Source organism: Microtus ochrogaster, chromosome 17 (assembly GCF_000317375.1).
Source record: "Microtus ochrogaster isolate Prairie Vole_2 chromosome 17, MicOch1.0, whole genome shotgun sequence".
Lineage (NCBI taxonomy): Eukaryota > Metazoa > Chordata > Mammalia > Rodentia > Cricetidae > Microtus > Microtus ochrogaster.
The window spans coordinates 22,987,331-23,006,180 of NC_022019.1; the positions used below are offsets into that span (position 1 = coordinate 22,987,331).

Sequence of the window (18,850 nt, forward strand, 5' to 3'; positions counted from 1 at the left end):
TGCATTTTGTAGTTGTTTTTTGATACAAGGCATAAAAATTTCAGAAGGGTGGGCCAAATGTTTATTGATAGAATAAAAGGCAGTAAGTGTGATTATATAATAGACTTCAGAAATATATATAGCTAATTTTACACCTGCATGCCTCTAACCCAGTCAGAGCAATTATAATCACTCTTTCGTGGCAGGCCCCTTCCCTGGGAGAAACGGGTTGGGTGGGACCCGAGTGATTGTTATAAATCACGTGCATATAAATGGAACTTCCCCAAATGTAGGTCACTCGGGCAGGAAGGCACTTTTGCTAAAAACTGAGCTGACAATTAGATTCGCAGGGCACTCTGACGCTGAGTGTTCCTTCCACGATCTAAATCATAAGACAGTGTAAACAATACCCTAACATTAAGAAACGGGAAGTTGCATTCCCAGTAATAGCAGAGCTTCATGGCACACGGTTTCACACCTCAATATGCTGTGTTCTGTTGCCGCACTACTATCTTAAGTAATATAATTTCCTTTATGTGTCGTTGTCGGTTCTTTATTCTCCTCTTTCTCTCCCTCTACCCTTCGAGAATAGCTTTCTATAAGGCTCCATCAGAAGCCAAGAAAAAAAAAAATCCTTGGAAAGGAGAAAATGTAGAATTGACTAGCCTGTGCAGGACAGTAACACAAACAGAAACCACGGGGTGAAAAAAAATCGCTAGCCAAAGTCTTGTCTTGTGTGCTTTGCAGACTCAATCTGTGTGCCAGGCTTTGATCCAGGCCTCAACATGATGACTGGAATCACCCCCATTAACCCGATGATACCAGGCCTGGGACTGGTGCCACCCCCACCCCCGACAGAAGTGACCGTGGTCAAAGAGATAATCCACTGCAAAAGCTGTACTCTTTTCCCCCAAAATCCAAGTAAGTAGACGCGAGAAGTACCTGCTTTTTCCTTTGAAATAGTATTGTGTTCATTTTTAGGTGTGAGGTGTTCCACCCAAGGCCTTCCCCTCCACACGGGAGAAGGTCCGCAAGGGTGGGCATGCCCATGCATCTGTCCAGCAGCTGAATAAACACCGTGAAGCCAGTACGTAGGCTCCAAGAGTCTATGGGTAACTTTAAGAATCTTTCCGTGTGCAGTGAACTAGGGTTTTCTGGAAAGCATCATGTGAAATTTATCACCCTCTCTAGCCCTTCACGAATGGGAGAAAAGGTCTGAAGTTGTTTAGTTGGGTAGAAATTTGAACTAATCTGGAAGTTGGCAGTTTGGGGGAAAAGGAATCGGGGGGGGGGAATATGCAGCTTGGAATTTCTGGGCCAAACGATGCTCACTGAAACCACCTATATAGTTGATTAATTTAGCCTCTGATACTAAGTTTATAGGCTTAAGTATCTAGAATTTTTAATTCATATTAATCAGCGTTGCCTATTTAAAGTGGACATTTCAGGAGATTGCCTTAGTAATCTCCATATAAACTAGGCAGAATGTCGTGACAGCACGCACTTTATCTTTCCATACGGCCTCCTCAAACTCTAATAGTGTGCTCATTTAAATGTGAATAATAGCGGAGGTTTTATTCAGACTCAGCAGTTTGAAGCCAGGTAAGTATTGTGGCAGGCTCTCCTGGGCTCTGTTTCCCTCTGTCTGCAACGCCTCCCCTCTAGCTGGCAAGAAGACAAAGCGGGAACAAGCCAGGTTTTTCATCATGTTGTCATTTCGTCGTGTTTTTGTACTTTGTGCCGCTCTCTCCCCGCCCCCTTTATTTTCCCTGGGTATCTGTTGTGAAAGAGAAATGACATTATGCTAACATGTGTTATCTTTTTCTCGGACATGCATAGCCACTCTGTGTAGAAATGAAGATGAGAAATAAAGGTTGGAAGGGGGAGGGGAGAGGATCAGGAAACGTGACTGCCAGGGAGTGAGATGGGGTGCAGGCGCGGGTTGGGGGATATAAGTTGGTATAAAAATTGACTGTTCCACAATCTGGAAAAAAAACTCTGTAAGCCTAATTTTTGCCCGGTACACATGATAAAGAGCCAATCAATAAAAAACAAAACCCTTGTGTTTCATTGTGATGCTAGATCTTCCTCCTCCTTCCACAAGAGAGCGACCCCCAGGGTGTAAGACTGTGTTCGTCGGCGGCCTGCCAGAAAACGCCACGGAGGAAATTATCCGGGAAGTCTTTGAGCAGTGCGGAGACATCACAGCCATCCGGAAGAGCAAGAAGAACTTCTGTCACATTCGCTTTGCCGAGGAATTCATGGTTGATAAAGCCATTTACCTTTCTGGTACTTCACTTTACAAAAGGGGTTTGCTAGGCCTTTTGTCCGGTTTTGTGATATCAACATGAGCTCATTCCCTTCTTCCTCAATGCACTGTGAGTCCCAGTAGTTTGGGGGCCGGAGAAGGAGGTTATTCACCTCTTAGCTTGGCTGCCACGTGCTCGTTGTTAAGCCCCGTGCCTCTCCACAGGCAGGATTTCCCACCATCCAGTCTTGAGGAATTCCGTGGAGTTTCTAATTAATGTTCTCAAGTACATATTAGATGAAAAGCAATATTTTGAGTGCTGAGTACCATGATTATTGTTGGATGTAATCCTCTGGGGGAGTAAAGTACTCTCAGAATCATTTCAGTTTTTGAAAAGTGCGTTTACAGCCTTCACCCAGGGATAGTGAAGCAAGATCACCCTCCTTACAGGGACTTCGTTCCTGGGCCTGTGCTAGGCCTGCTGTCATCCTGCACTTGGTAGTTTGGCAGCTGCTCGACCATCCTTATCCTTTGGACCAGGTTTTAAGAGACGCTTAGGATGGAAAAGGGAAGCCTAGTGCTGCCTTCCACTCTGGGTATTTATTTGGACAAGTAGGCGCGCAAAACTTCAGGCAAATCAAAAGATACTGGGGCTAATATTGTCATGTGACTTTGGAAGTATTTTTTTTTTCTTAGATTCCAATCCCTGCCCTTTGCTCACACTGCAGCGACATTTGTGCGGTGTGCCACTCTGCAAACCCCCTCCCTAATCCTAAACAGAGGGCAGTCAAGGCAAGCAGGCCACCACCGCCACCTGTCTTCTAAGGTCTGCAGCCAGCCTCAGACACCTTCTGTGTGAACTCCAGGAGCTTCGAGATTATCTTAACACCTCAGAGGCTAGCTCAACACCTCAGAGGTTAGCTCAGCACCTCAGAGGCTAGCTCAGTACCTTAGAGGCTAGCTCAGTACCTCAGAGGCTAGCTTAACACCTCGAGGCTATCTCAGTACTTCAGAGGCTAACTCAATACCTCAGAGGCTATCTTAACACCTCAGAGGCTAGCTTAACACCTCAGAAGCTAGCTCAGCACCTCAGAGGCTTTCTTGCCCTAGACAGGGATCCAAAGGGTGTTAAAACCCTTACTGTAATTAAGCCGCTAATGTGAAAAGTCAAGTCTGAACATTCCACAGCGGGAATGAAAGGCAGACCCAGAATAAAGGTATTTCACAGTGCACACCCAACTGTTAGGCCCTTGGGGACCCAGAGAGGGTAGGGTGCTGGCTTTCCATCTCCCTCCACTGCCAGCTGACTAGCCAGAACTCTTAGGGAGCATCGATCACATGGATATGAAGTGCGTTGTGGGAACCACTGGGTGTGAGATTGTTTTTAACCAAACAGCTCTGGCCAAAATAAGGAAGGACAGACGCTTCGTTTCCATTTGTGCCTGCCTGGAAACCTGAGGTCTAGTCACTACAGTCCATCCAACTGTTATTCGTCTGTAGACTCTAACTTCATCTCACGTGATTGGAGAAGGCAGTCGGTGTATGATTCTTCACAGCACTGACACAGTTCAACTTTTAGACCAAAGAGAAAACTCAGAAGATGCTAGCAAAGATGAACAGTGCCAAACACAGACATAGAGGGAGGTGTAGTCTTCAACTTGGTTGCTCCCAGGGTAGCTCTTATAGCAGGAGGAAACAGAGGCCCCTCTTGGAGCCTGGCCTTCCTGGGTGCAGAGGACTCTAATGCCCTGCTAGGGTGGTCTCTGAGGCTGTGGAGCAGAGCTGAGGAGGTCTCAAGTCCCGGCTATTTGGGGGATGGGAAACAGGAAGGAGAGAAGGTTGCCCCCCCCTTCTGTGTAATCTCTTGCAAGCCCAAACCCAGCTGGAAGGCCTAATTTTAGGACGACTTTCACATTTGAGGGCCAGACTAAGTTTAGCCTCAGGCTCATCAGAGTGCCTTTTAAGGCTGTCATGATGAGCTTCTGATGAAAGAGAGGACCAGAAATGCTTTCGAAAGTGATTCTGTGGGTAGGAGCCGGGAAAGTTGTTTGGCCAGCTCCAACAGTTGGCCAGTACCTGCCCTGCTGACGTAACTTCTGGCAGCCCACCACCAGGACATATTTTGCTTCCGCATTAATTCTGCTCGCACGTGAATGGCCACTCTCATGGCTGATGGGTATTGTCATGTGTCCAGGTTTTTAGAGGACGCGCTGGCAACCTAGAAGAGAGTTCAGTCAGATGAGATATCTAGCAGATCTGTAACTTCTCAAAAGTGTAACGCGCCCTGCTGAAAATCCAGCTTCCATGGGGATTTGTAACTCTGCTTTGACCCCAAATGCTGTCGGTCCCATGAAAACGTGCCGTGACTCGGGGTACCCCGCCCAGCACAGCCTAGCATTTGCCAGTTGCAGCTCATTTGCAAAGGCCCTGCGTGGCCAAGGTGCTTGGTTCTGTTTTCTCCTCTAGCAGGCCCTAGCAGATATGCTCCCAAGACTTAAATCTATGCTGTGAAAATCTGAGTACTCTAAACTGAAGAGCCACTTCGCAGTCAACTCCTGTTCATTTGAAGTTAGGCCAGTGGCGGCATTCCGTCCTGGGTTGACGGCTCATACACTGCCCAGTCTTTGTAAGCTGGGAAGCTCGCAGTAATCTCCCACCCCCTGAGATTCCCAGGCTACTTTCTTTTTCATTTTCTTCTTTTTTTTTTTTTTAATCTGGCCTGGCTTTGGGCCCTTGCACAAGCCTCTCGTGGCCTTCAGAGATTGCATGGACAATTTGTGGATACTGCAGGCTGGATGAGGTGCTCTGGGGTCTCTTGATTGAAGGTAAAATATTCTCCTGTATGCCCCCAGAGGATAAGTAGAAATAAAACAGCATTGCAAAATTGCCTGGGTAATTGTGGCTTCTGTGACGGCCGAAAGAAAACTAGACGGGCCGTGTTTGCTAGGGGAATGAAGCAATAGGCTGCGAGTGAAGTTCTGGAATTTGCTTTGCAGGCCCTTTAAATATCAGAGATGCTCTTTATTTACTCATACTCTGCCTCTTCTCAAAAAAAATTTAAGAGTGCTTATGCAATAGAGTTATAGTACATTGAAGGAAAAGAAAGCAAGACCATTAAAAGGTCGAGAGAAAAACTTACTACAGTCTAAATTTGTTTCTGAACTCCCTAGAAGCCAAAGGGAGGAAGGAGTGGGCAGGATTTAGTGCCTAGGTTCTCAGTTGGTGATGCTGGACCAGAGGATGGTGAGCATCCCTCTGAGAAACTTCTGGGGGGTTATCTTTATCTCTACATCTGTGTTTCATGGTTAACCGGTTGGGAAGACAACTGCTTTCCAACTCCTAGAGAGAAAGGTATCCTCTCCTGTCCAGAGGGCAGCGGAACAAGTGCTTGGTTTGCCTAACCTGTGGGAAGCCTGGACCAGAACGTGTGTCCCGTGAGCTGAGGTAACATGACTTTCCAATGCTTTTAGGTTACCGAATGCGATTAGGGTCTAGCACGGATAAAAAGGATTCCGGCCGCCTTCACGTTGACTTTGCCCAGGCCAGGGATGACTTTTATGAGTGGGAATGCAAGCAGAGGATGCGCGCCCGGGAGGAGCGGCATCGGCGCAAGTTGGAGGAGGACAGGCTCCGGCCGCCCTCGCCACCCGCCATCATGCACTACTCTGAGCACGAAGCTGCCCTGCTGGCTGAAAAGCTGAAAGGTAAGGAGGGACTCCAACTGGGGTCCTCCCCTCCGCCTTAGCCACTAATTAATGCAGGAGAAAGGAGGTCTTCTCCAGAAGCCGGATCCCAGCGTGTCCTGTTCCCTGCAAGCTGCTTATGAGTAGGAGCAAGCTGGAGTCTGCAGGGCCCTGGGCTCCACCATCCTGCTAGGAACAGAGCTCTTCCTCTATGAAACTCTCTGTATGAAGGTGGGAAGGGTGGGAAGCCCCAATCCCAGCAGCCACCTGAGGTCCCCAGCCTGCGCCTAGTGAGCCAGGCAGAGGCCTCACCTATGAGTCAGCATTTTCTAGCGCTCTCAGAGTTCTGCGGCCCGTGCAGGTTCACAAGACACCGAAAGCTTTCAAGACATCTTACATACGATGCCAGCAAGGGTTTGTGGGTGAGAAAAGAAAAAAGTAGACAGGTCCCCCGTCTTCAGAGGCACAGTTGAAGGAACCGTTCTCACACCTATAGATCAGTGAGGAGAGAAGAGGAGTAACTATTTAACTTTTGCTGCGGCCTCCCCTGGGTGTGAGGGTGAGGTAAGTAAGGAACCAAAGAAATAAGCAGCAGACCTGCTGAGCTTCAGTGATGACAGGTGGGCCAAGTTTAGAAATTAGTGAGACGGGGACGGGGTGTGCACTTGTATGTGTCTGTGTGTGTGCCAAAGCGAGTGAGCTGGATGGCATCTAAGCTTTTTATAGGCCAGTGGCGGGTGGTGATGAGAGCTCCTGAAGTTGCCACGTACTATCAGGGCCATAGCGAGTCAAAGTTGTGTCTCCAAGTAAATCAGTGACTGCACACAAGGCAGATGGCCGTAGTGTCAACCAAGGCATGGGCAACACACTTGGGGAACGGCGGCAAGTGTGTCCAGAGAGGGTAAATGTACCAGGAATATCTTCACAGAGCAGGCAGAATTTGAAGTTGGTGGGATGAACAAGATCTCTCCCAAGTCAGAAATGCTTATAAAAGCAGTGGTTAACCAGAGGCCAGAGCGCATGGAACAAAGATGCACAGGAAATCCAGAGGATTTGGCTTGGTCACTTTGTCCCCAAAGCAAGGTGACAATGGAGAGTGCCTCAACCAGACAATGAACCCCCAAGGCTGTTGCTGGCATTGGTTGTTCTGTAAAGGGTAGAGAGAGGCTTTCACAGCTGTCTGAGGAGGGGAGAGCTGTGATTGGTTCTCAGGGTTTTGGAGCCTGCCTTGTGTGTTTTCAGGAGGATGGGATGGTCTTGCTGAAGAAAATGAACCAAAAGCTGCCCATAGCCAATTGTAGGAAGATTGGAAATGGCATTCTGTGCTTTGTCTGAAAAGCAGGACATGTGCTTCCAGCCACCATCCCTGTCAGATCTGAGGACTCCTAATCAGCTGCAGTTGCCCCTGAATTACCCCTCTCCAGTCACTGGATGTTGCCTGCTGGCTTTCTAGTTACCGCCCAGGGGCTCCAAGAAGGCCCATAGTATAGGCATTAATACCCAGACAGAGGCTGTCCCCTCAATGAGAAGCATACACAATGCAAATTCAGCCTGAAAAGCATTAGGAGAGTACAGAATGAGAAAGAACGTGTTGTACAACTAGGCATGCTCATTGGAATAATTACTTTTTCTGTTAGCCTCAAGTGATTTTTGTGGCACCACCCTGTGGTCTCCATGACCTGATGGTTTTCAGGTCCCGCTGGCTCAGTCAGCAGAGTGTGAGACTCTCAAGAGGGGTTCACGCGTGGCCACGCCTTACTTCTGTACTACATGGAGGAAGTTCGTGACGGTTTGGCAGCTATACTGTGTTATTTTTATGAAGCGAACATCCAAAGTGCCAATTGCATGTATAAGGTACATGGTATTTGCCTCTGCTCTTGGAGGATAGCAGATTGGGATGTCAATTTGCTGGAGTAATTTGTGAGCCTTGCCATTTCAAAAATGTATATTTATATAGATGAGTATAATTTACAGAATTCAGAAGCTGTGCCTTTGCCAAGTCCCGTGTGATCCCTGGGGGAAGAGAGCAGATTGGAAATTTTAATAGATGGCTCTTCGAGCAGAATGAACTAGCTGCAGGTACGTCTTAGGCCAGAGTCAGGTAATACCAAGCTTGACAATTTCAACCCAAGCACAGAGTCTAGAATATAAACAGCATTTAATTGCTTAGGAAATTGGCTGCCTCCAAGAGGAAATCCACTCTCTGCTCCTCAGAACCCTGTAAAGCCAGGCAGGGGGAGCCAAGGAAGCTGTCTCCCTGAAGGTGATCTCACTGACGTGAGGATATAAAATGCTGTCAAGATGGAAGGTGTAAAACCTGTCTCGGACAGGAAGCGTAAATGCAATCTAAGATACCTAATTGGACTTTAATATGTTTCAGTCAAGTCTTCATTATGACCTGCAAGGCTTTCCGCATAGGTGCACAGAGTAGGTGTGTTGGGCAAATGAAATCCTTTCTCTCTTCTCCAAGTATTTGAATATGTGGGCATCTTGCATCTTTGGCCATTAGGGCTACTAGGCCTGGCTGCAAATGAGAGAAGTGGTTTATAGTCAGCCTGCTGCCAATCAAGGAAGAAGTATTTGCTAAGTGTTTTACAAATAAATACCTGTCACTGGGTACTGGTATTAGGTGCCGGGGGAAGAGAAAAACACCATGCCAGCTCCTGCCTCATGGAATTTAGGTTTCTTGGGCAATAGAGGAAACGGCTATCCATCTTGCTCTTGTTCTGTGCAATAGTGGGTTGTGACAGTATACATACTGTTAGCAGTGATGTGCACCATCATGCGTAGCAACCACAAGACGCTTTCTCTGCAGAGACAGGCAAACCAGTGAAACCACTAGCGTGAGAGAAGGGGGCATCTTTGGGAACCATAACCGGATGGTAACCCACAGGCTGCTTAGCTCCCCGAAGCCAGAGCAAACACTGAGTTGTCACTCGTGGTACTTGAGACACATGGTCACCAGGCATCGGTTTTATTAATACAAATTCTAAACCAGAAAAGCAGTGGGCACCCTGCTGATTAAATGGACGTTGTTGGGAGACAACGCAGCTTAATGAAGATTGACTGGGAAGTAGCCAAGCAGGGACCGGAAGTTTATGGCCCGGCTTTGGGAAAGTGAGAAGGGGCTCGATAAAACCATAATTACACTTTATTGGAAACAGTGGCACCAGGCAGGTGCGGTAATGAATTCCAGGGTTTCTATCACAGACCAGGCAGCCCTGAAGGGACCTAGGGTCTGGGCCGCACAAGGAAGAGATTGATTCAACCACGAGGAAGCCTTATATCTTCATCCGCTGGAGGGTTCTCTGGGCAAGAACATTTTCAGAGTTTTCCAGTCCTTTCTCCCATCCATCTCTCTCTTTCTCTCTGTGTGTATCGAGGAAACTTTGGATGCAGTTCTCCAACCAATGCCCTTGGGGTCCCCTCATGTGTCACTGAGAACTGAGTTTCCCTGCGGTTGTGCTCATAATTTTCAGAGGACTGGGCTCACACGGACGTAGAGTATGGCTAGCGTCAGTAGGCCGGAGCGGAAGTGGTGCTGGCATCCTGTAGATGGTTGTCAATATTTATGGCTCTATGAAAATAAAAATCGATAATGCTGTGAGCCAAGTGGACATTCCATTAGCTAACACCAGGAAAATACGGTGTGCAGGGAGCCTCCCAGAGAAGCACCTTCTGGGCGTGATCGACCTCCATAGAGGCACGAGGGGCCGTTTCATTTAGAAACATTTTGCTTGGCCCCGCAGTGGAAATAATCAGTAGACTTTCATTTTGCCCTTTTAATTTACCCATTTTTATAAATACTGAATAATTGAGGAGACTGCGTGTTGGGGCAGAGGGGGGCATTAACCACTTGCGTAGCCTTTATGAGCTATTCTGGCTAACCGATGCTCAGGCAGTTAAGCAGTTAGAAAGCACATACTTCTCTGGGCCAAATTCTCCTTTGAACTAGTTTTCACATCTTACCATGTCTGCATCAATGAATGAGTTAAACAAAACCATTGAAACATGCCCAGTTTGTATGTGCACCATGATCGTGATTTCTCTGCCACAGATTCTGTAACAGCCCCAAAGGTGCAGCTTCTTGGAGCAATGGCTGACACCATCCTAGCAGCCTGCAGAAGGTGGTAACACTGGGCAAATCTTAATCAGCCTGATAGGTGGCTGATGATGGGGGACAGGCACCACGAGCGTTGGGGAGTTTCCTTCTCCTTTGTGTGCTAAGGGAGATCCAGCACCAGGCAGGCTGTGAGCATGGGGTAAGAAACTGAGGCAGGCTGTTGTGTGTTGATTGATGGCTGGACCTATAAAAGGATCATAGGAGAGGTTCCGTGATTGAACAGAAAGGTGGAAAACATTAAAATGATATTCTACAACACTTGATTTTTTGGTTGCTGTTTTTGTTTGTTTGTTTGTTTTCTCAAAGAAATAGACACATACTGATTTCTGGCTATGTCAGCAGCTGGAAATTCTTCACGTAATTTGCTTTACAAACATTTCAGCTTCTACGGAACAAAAGCCCCTGGCATTGCTGTAGAGAAGAATTATTTGCCTCATTCATTTCCATGATTTATGTGTCCCCCCCCAGAGCTGTAAAATGGCCTAGTCAGACAAGCGAAAGTACACACCCCAGTGAAGGTGTGTGTGGAAGTGGGGTGTGGTGTGCTAGTCCACACCCAGTATCTCTCCGAGGGATCCACAGTGATCTATCCCTATGCCGGTTCCAGGTCTCGGATGACCTTTCTTTTTCCTGGCTGGCAGCGACAATTCTTCTTTTGTTGAAAGTGGGGATTTAGAGGCAGACACAAAACTCATAAAAATCACATCAGATCCTTTCAAAACTCACTTAAATTTTAGTTACTATTTTCCATTTCAAGTTTGTATTTTCTCTTAACTTAGATTAGCGTCTATCCATTTTACCTGGCTTTCCCCGAATCTTTACTTGCAGTATGCCTGAGACGTCTAACATAAGGGGTAAAATGCAGTCACTACTGCTGGGGGGGGGGGGAGTTCCTGAGAAAAGCTGAGTTTGCATTTTTAACAAGCTCTCAAAGATACTTTGACTTGCGGACTTTGAAGAGCAGATTTTACCCTGCTGGCAATTTTAATGCCTGCTGTGTAGCAGGTGTTTATCAAACATAAAGAAGATGCCGCACAAGGTCTAAAATAACCCCAAGAAAAAGGTGGCACGGATTCAGTTGGTGACACTGAACGACAAAGAGGAGCAGCACGATTACTTAGCCCTCCAAAGCCAACACACTGCTACCGCCGCCCTCAAATTGAACACGCTTTCAAAAATGTTTTTTAATCAACTGAAATCCAGCTAGACATTTGGCTGCCACCAGTACCTTCTGCTTGTCCTAGAATGTCCAACCTCACTCCCAACTTTCATCCCCAGTGTTGACCTCAGAGGCCTGTTTCTCTGTCGTGAGAACATTTACCTTTCTAGTGAACAATGACATACATGAAAATCTCCCTTAACACAAAATTACATGTCTTATTATCAACTGTTAAACTGTGTGCCTTTTACTCCATGGCTTTGGGTCTTGTCTAGTATTATCTTTGAGATAATATGTATCTTTGAGAAATCGATGAAGTGTGAACTGGAAACAGAAAGCAGAAAGTGACCAGAGGGTTGCAGTGGGTTTGGGAAGTTTTGTTAGGACAGCAGCTCCTCAAGCTGGAGGTGAAGGGTATACGATCATCACTGCAAGGTGACTATGTTAGTTTCGTTCATAGGGAATGGCAGAACAACAGCAGAGGCCCTCAGTTCATGCCCAGGTGCCAGGGAAATCTCCCTTACAAAGGTGATGAGCTGAATCTTAAAAAAAAAAAAAAAAAAAAAAGAGTAACAGCCGGGCAGGGGATGGAGAATACAAGAGGCACCAGGACAAAAGCACAGAGGCCGTGTCCACAGTGCCTATCAGAATGGGCTTGGCAAGGAAGTGTATTCTAGAAACTCTAGCTGATTAGGGAGGCCGACAATTGCATTTCCAGTAGCGCAGGCAGAGGGGTGTGATGTGGTGAGCTCCTTCTTGGAACACACTGAGTAATCTGGGATGGGCAAATGGTCCACACCCCTCCTCCATACAGCCGCTCGTTCCCAGCGTGGTGCTGCGGAAAGGCACGCGTGACCCATTCTAACTTCTAAACGTCACTCTGCTCAGAGTTACGCCTCAGCGTGGGCACGGAGAGCACTCGGAAGTTTCCGAAGTGAGTCTTCGAAGAGATTTTTATGGGCAGCGTTAATTTCCTTCCACATGAATAGTTTTAATAACGCGGCCATCTAAATCCTGTTTAAATTAGTTTATATTGTTTTCTGCTTTCTCGGTGATCTTTCCGCTGAATGCGAAATTGAATTTACAGTTGTGAATTGAAAACGACCGTCCTCAGTATGCTCCAGCAGCCACCCAGCAGGGGTGGCTGAGTCGGTGCTAATAAGTATAAATTAAAGTCACTTCTAATGTGGTAACAAATGTTGACTGGCATTTCTAAGCGTGCCCCCACTAACGTGTTTTAAATTTAATGTGAATGCTAGCTAGGACATCAATCATTGCTAACCTGCCAGCTTCAAAGGCAAACTTGGATGATGAACTTGGGAGTTTTCGGGAGCTTTATACTTCTCTTAAATTAGCGGACTTCAGACACCAATACTAGCTAACAGGTGAGAGAGCCTCTTACAGTTTCAGTGCTGGGTTTTCTGTTGCCTAGTCCTGGCAATGGTATTTTCCCTCTGAAAACTATGCATTTGCTGCTCCTTGAAATTTAAGATCAACTCGTGTGTCAGTCATAAGAGTGAGGGCCGTTGAGACCTGGTTTTCACACCGCGCAGGATTGTGATTTCTACCATGTATTTGTGTTTTCTGACAGAAGTTTCTACACTTAATGTAATAACCAGGAGTGAGATTTGGAGGAAAGGACCCATGTACCAAGAGAAGAAAACTGAGCCAGATGGGCAACCCTGCTCCTTCTTTTCTGCTTTTCTTTATGAGAGAAATATATATATATATATATCAGCAGTAAAGGATTCTCCCTTTTCTTGACCCTGTGTAGAGGCTTAAGTCACAGCAAGGGTAAAAATATAGCACATGGAGTCAGTGTTCTTTTCTGTGATTATTTTTTTACGGGGGAAAAAGGATTTCTTATAAGCATCGGCTTTATTCCTGCCGTCTGTCCCAAGGTCCATTCTCCTAACATCTATTGGCAGGGAGAGACGGGGAGAGTGTGGAGGGAGGCAGGATTTATTCTGGCTCTAAGAGTCGCAGTGGGCCTCTCAGAAACATAATGCTAAATTATGGGCCTCTCCATGGGCCGAGTGTAATGTTAAGTCGTGTGATGGATTTTATCTTACACAAGCCTCTTCGGCCCATGAAATGAGATAAGAAACCACTGCAGCTGGAGTTCACGGAGGGTTGAACTCGCCTGAAACCCCAGAGTTAACACAATTGCATGAGTCAGCATGGGTATTGCGATGGTGCTCTGTGCTCAAGAATCAAAGGTTACAAAGAATCTGTGGTCTCCATGTGAGTGTGCCTCTCTCTGCTGGTTACCTACCCCTCCACCCATTCAAGGGTGAGCACAGGTTTGATCCAATGGTGGGGCTGGGGGAGGGCTTTGATCCCTAAGCCCAGGAGGAAACACCGTACTGTGACTTGTCCTACATCAACAAGAGCAGCTCGAAGTCTAGAGAGGGAAGACCAGGCCCCTCTACCAGATCCTAAGCAAGGGGAGGCCTGCCCCGATGTGCCAAGCATGGCCCTGGGCAAGAACCTAAAGAAATGGCTAGGGAGGAGGTCTCAGAAAAAGAGGACTGGAGATGCTGGCTTAGGCAGCATCCTGTATGATTTACGAAGCAGTCCACAACTAGCATACTGATAACGGGGCAGTGATTGATTTTTCTTTTAATCATGCTAAACAAAAGTAAAATTGCCTTCCCTTCTGTCCACCTGGAGTATGGGCGTGTTTATGAACCTGAACAATACAGGAGGGTGCTCTGAAAGACAGGGCCCTGGGAGGCGAGGAAGTGGGTAAGTACCCGACAGTGAGGGTCCTCGTTCTGCTTCCGATCTCGAGAATGAAATGTTTGAGAATGCTGACCTTCCTCGGTAAACAAGGGTACTTCCCTATCACGTTGCTTAGAAGCAGAAACAAGGGAACGTTCTCCCCCGCCCACAGGGGACTTAGAAAGTCCATACAGAGCCTTTAGCAGTGGTCACATCGATTGATGTTGTAGTGGCTGGCATACAACTTCCAGTTGTAATTGACTTAATCACCCTCACACCTGCCTCCCTCCACCTCCCAGCTGTACAGCCGTTTCCAAACAAGCAAGCCTATTGGTTGTCTTTGAAATTAGCTTTATCATTGATTTACATACGCAACCTCCTTCCTGGCCTCCTCCTTTACCCTGAGGTTCAAACCAAGTCCAACCTGGCTTTCCAGTGCTACCGTCAACAAAAGCTGACCACCGCAGGGAACACACTCCCTTGTGTAGGAAACTAGAAAATATTCAATTTTTCATTGTAATGGAATCTATTATATTAAACTAGAAATGAGGTTACTTTGGAATTTCAGTAGAACAAGAAATGACGTTATTTCTCTTGCCTGCTTTGGGTACAGTAGCCGGTAGTACACGAAAGTTGTAAGTGAGTTTTCCTGTCATCCACACATTGACACTAACCTAGCTATCTGTATAAAGAGCAAAATAAATAAATAAATAATATCCTGTCATGTAGTATTTCTGATAAAGAAATAAGGTAAAGGACAAATAGGTTCCCAACAGTTTTTTGAGCCCATCTTAAGAGAGCATAATCTAGGTTTGATATGAGAACGGGGTGGCAAATTATAGCTAAGGGTGCCCAGGACAGCCACGCTCACAGAGAGGCAGCTGAATGAGCAGCGCTAGGTGACTCTGTGGAACCAGAGGAATAGGGGAAGAGATAAGCCATGGAGTGGCAGAGCTTTCCCAGGGAAAGCTGACTTGCCGAGGTGGGAGCAAGGGCTGCCCAGGGAGGCCTCACGTGCTTTGAGAAGAACACGTGATGAAATGGCCCTTTCTTGCCTTCGCCCTCCATTCCAGACGACAGCAAGTTCTCGGAGGCCATCACGGTGCTGCTGTCCTGGATAGAACGCGGGGAGGTGAACCGGCGCTCAGCAAACCAGTTCTACTCCATGGTGCAGTCGGCCAACAGCCACGTGCGCAGGCTCATGAACGAGAAAGCCACCCACGAACAGGAAATGGAGGAAGCCAAGGAGAATTTTAAAAATGCCTTAACCGGGATCCTCACTCAATGTAAGTAAAACGGTGGGGGGAGGGAGGAGCATCTCTTTTGTTATGGGTTGGCCCTTTCCTTTTGTGTTCTCATGTGGGGGTAAGTAGTTCAGAAGTTCCCCCCCCCCCCGTTTTATTCCATACTGAATGGTACACCTCATACCTGATTCACGTTCTGTGGCATGTGGAGAACACGGACCCTGCCCTGAGAGCTTGCTTCTCCAGGTGAGCAACATTTTGGTAGCTTTCCCTCAGAACACCACCCGTGCGCCCCCAGGACAGGGCAGTCAGGTGCACGTGGTTTTTGGATCCACCTCAGTTCATATCACACCTGCAGGGCAGCCTCTGTCCAGCTGCAGGCTGTCCACGCAGATCTGTATGTCCACTTGGGGCTGTTGTTAGAGAATAGGTCTTGAACGTGTCCTGGGGCTCTGTTTAGAGAGATGGTACCATCTGCAAACACCCCTTTCGGGGTCCTTAATCGGTGAGCTTTGGCTGTCTGCACGGGTGACTCAGGAGTAGACTTTCGTCCTGTCTTCATTCGGGAAGCAAATTGCCTTAAACACTTAATGCCAGTGATTTTTCGTGTCTAGATCCTGAATTGATGAGGGAGCATAAAGGGAGCTTTCTAATAGAACAATAGTCTCAGTAATTACCCCAGGACGCTATTCAAAAAAGGGGGCGTCCACTTTTCCTGTGGCACTCTGTGTCTGTAGTTAATGTCACGGCAGCAGCACAAAACAGCTTAGCAGCTGATGGTCTGTCGCTTGGTGAAAGCCGTTGTGTGTCACTCTAGCGAGGCTATGCGCCATTCCAGGTGCAGGGGTCCACACAAGACAGCAACGCATGCAATTTCCATATTCATTCTGAAGATAAGTGTCTTTTGCTGTGATCTAGTGTGCCAAAATGGCATCACCCCTTTCACCGGTGCAAACCTAAGGGATAAAGTGTCTGTTAGGATAGGAAGACAGGGAGCGGTGACAAGCCAGGATCTTAGGTCTGAAAGCATCTTCCGGGACTTTGTTGCCAACAGACAGTTCTTGCAGCAGCGCAGAGTAAGTACCATGCAGTGAATCCCCAAACGTAAACTGGTAAGTCAGGTGCCCAATATCAGAGCACTCTGCCTTTAAAGAAGAGGACTATGGGAAACGGGAGTTCTCCTCCTCTCACTGACCCACATCGTATTAGCAGAACTAATATAATAATCAGGACTGAACAATGTAGGTCCAGCAATCCTAGAGTTGGGGTTGAGAGGGGGAGAATAGAGAACGTTAATACTGACCCTTGCTTTGGGAGGGGGACCTGAATCAGTGGCCAGAGAGAAGGTAAGAGTGGGTTCACAGGAGAAACAAGGAGAGAATAAAGGCTACATCATCTCAAAAGAACATTTCCTAGGGGGTTATGGTGGGAAGCCGTGCGCCCACATATTAGAGTGATTACTGCCCACTTAGCTTTGCTCAGAGGACTCGGTTCTAACCAACTTCCTGTCTGTGTGCAGTTCACTGTCTCCTTTTGCAAGAACTCAGCATTTGACAAGAGCTGTGAAGCCAAGAGGGAGTGGGGGGGGGGGCTATGGGTTAGCATAGGAAAGAACCATGTTTTCCATGACAAAGGTATTAAAAAGAGACTAGTTAAAACGGGACTGGAAAAGTAAAACCGGCCTTCCTGTCATTGTGCTTTTGAAAGGCATCCATATTTGAAAGAACTGAGAGATAGACAGGGTGCAGTGGGTGGCATCAGTGGAGCCCCATGGTGGGAGAGCTCAGGGTAAGCCGGTCAGCCTTGGAGCCTCCACTGGGATGCTTGAGCTGGGAGGAACACGCTAGGACAGCTGCTCAACCTTAAGGAATCCACACAGTTGCCATCCTGGAAGCCCATGCCCAGCGGGAACGGCTGGCAATAGAGCTCTTTAGTACCTCGGCTTAACTGAACTCTTGTCTTTAATCTCCCAACCTTTTCCCTTGCGTGGCTTTCCTTTCCCATTTGAATAAATTCTTTGATCGAAATCTTCTCAGCGCTTTGCCACACTATCTCCCCACCAACAAACCCATCTCAAGGCCGTACGTAAGGAACCCTGTTGTTTCTGCCTGAAAAAGCACAGCCCATGTGACACAATTGTTTCATTTTGATGGCCACAAGCCACTTTCATATTTTTCCTTGCTCAGCTTGCTCCTTTTCATTACAAATCTTCATCAGCGTTCATATTAATCACCAGACAGCTGAGTCCATACTAGGCTGTGTTGAGATTTCCTCTGCCAACTGAATTAATCCAAAACTCTTCACTTTAGCCTCAGGCAAACTCTTTGGTCAAGGGCAGAAAGCAGCCCCTTTCTTCACCAAAATATCCCAAGACTGGTCTGTAAGCCACATACTAAGGTTCTTCTCCTCTGAAACCTCTTGATCCCCACAGTTCATCCAATCAATTCAGAACCTCTGTCCTCTTACTAGTTTGACCCATTAAGCAGTGCTTAAAGCCTTCTGCTGCTTTCCGAACCTAAACTCCCAAAGTCCCTATCACTTCAAACATGGTCAGGCCTACCACAGCAATACACCAGTCCCTGGCACCAGCTTCTTAGTTAGCGGTTCAGCTGCTTGGAAGAGACCATGACCTTGGAAACTCTTACAAAGGAAAACATTTAATTCGGGTATCTCGCTTACAGTTTAGAGGTTCAATCCATTACCATCATGTTGGGAGCATGGCCACATACAGGCAGACATGGTGCTGTCAGTAAGCTCAGAGTCCTACATCTTGCAGGCCACAGGAAGTCAACTGAAACGCTGGGAAGTATTCGTAGCATAGGACTCCTCAAAACCTGCCCCCATAGTGACACACTTCCTTCAACAGGGCCATACACACTTCCTTCAACAGGGCCATACCCACTCCAACAAAGCCACACCTACTAATAGGGCCACACCCCATGAGATTTTGGGGGCCAATTACATGTAGTTACCACACCCTGAGTGCCTCACTGGGCCCAACAGGTTACACATGGCCACGCCCAAAAATACAAAAAGTGGGAGATATAATTCTTGGCTGGTCCACTGATACCCGGAATAAGCTTGAGTTGCTCACAGTCAGGAAGAGAAAGTAACTCCTGGGGAGTCATGTCTTCCTTTCCAGTTCCCTTCATGTACCATCTGATAGACGGCCGAGCCCCCGCAGGTAGCTTCCTGTTGCTCTCTACATCCTAGTCACGCGCCAGGCCATCACAGCTCTCCAGCCTCAGCATGATTTCCCCCTGGACTTGCTGTGGTCATCTCCATCAGTCTTATGCTTCCTGAGTCCTAGGAAGCCATCTCCTGCCTCCGGGCTTTCATGAACTTGATCCCCTCTACCTGCCGTGCTCTTCCCTACTATGCATGCTGGACTCTTCCTCATCCTTCAGGCCTCAGTCGAAAGGCCTCCCCTTCTGGTGGTCATTCTTGTCCCCCTTCTTCTGATGGCGTTTCCATCACAGTACCTTGACAACACTTAGCCAGGTGTGAGACAGTTGGCTAGGTTTTGATAAGGGTACTAAGAAGGGACATCAGAGTCATAAGAGACACATTAGGGAGGGAAGGAATTAGTAAGCAATGGGTTAAACTGTGAAACAGGTGAGAAGAAAGCCTGAAACGGTACACGCAGACATCACTCATAGCTGTGTGCGGTGCGCACCTGAAACGGTACAC

General features: G+C 47.3%; 1 protein-coding gene across 6 annotated transcripts in view; it reads left to right on the forward strand.

Annotated features, from left to right (window-relative positions):
• Nucleotides 1-18,850, forward strand: part of LOC101997947 (ecto-NOX disulfide-thiol exchanger 1) — a 468,349-nt gene that overhangs the window by 408,507 nt on the left and 40,992 nt on the right. For all 6 annotated transcript variants that reach the window (XM_005355649.3, XM_026783288.1, XM_026783287.1 and 3 more), the window contains 4 exons: nt 727-900; nt 2,062-2,268; nt 5,698-5,931; nt 14,990-15,202. In XM_005355649.3, the coding sequence (XP_005355706.1) occupies nt 727-900; nt 2,062-2,268; nt 5,698-5,931; nt 14,990-15,202 (828 nt within the window). The remainder of the gene's footprint in view (nt 1-726; nt 901-2,061; nt 2,269-5,697; nt 5,932-14,989; nt 15,203-18,850) is intronic.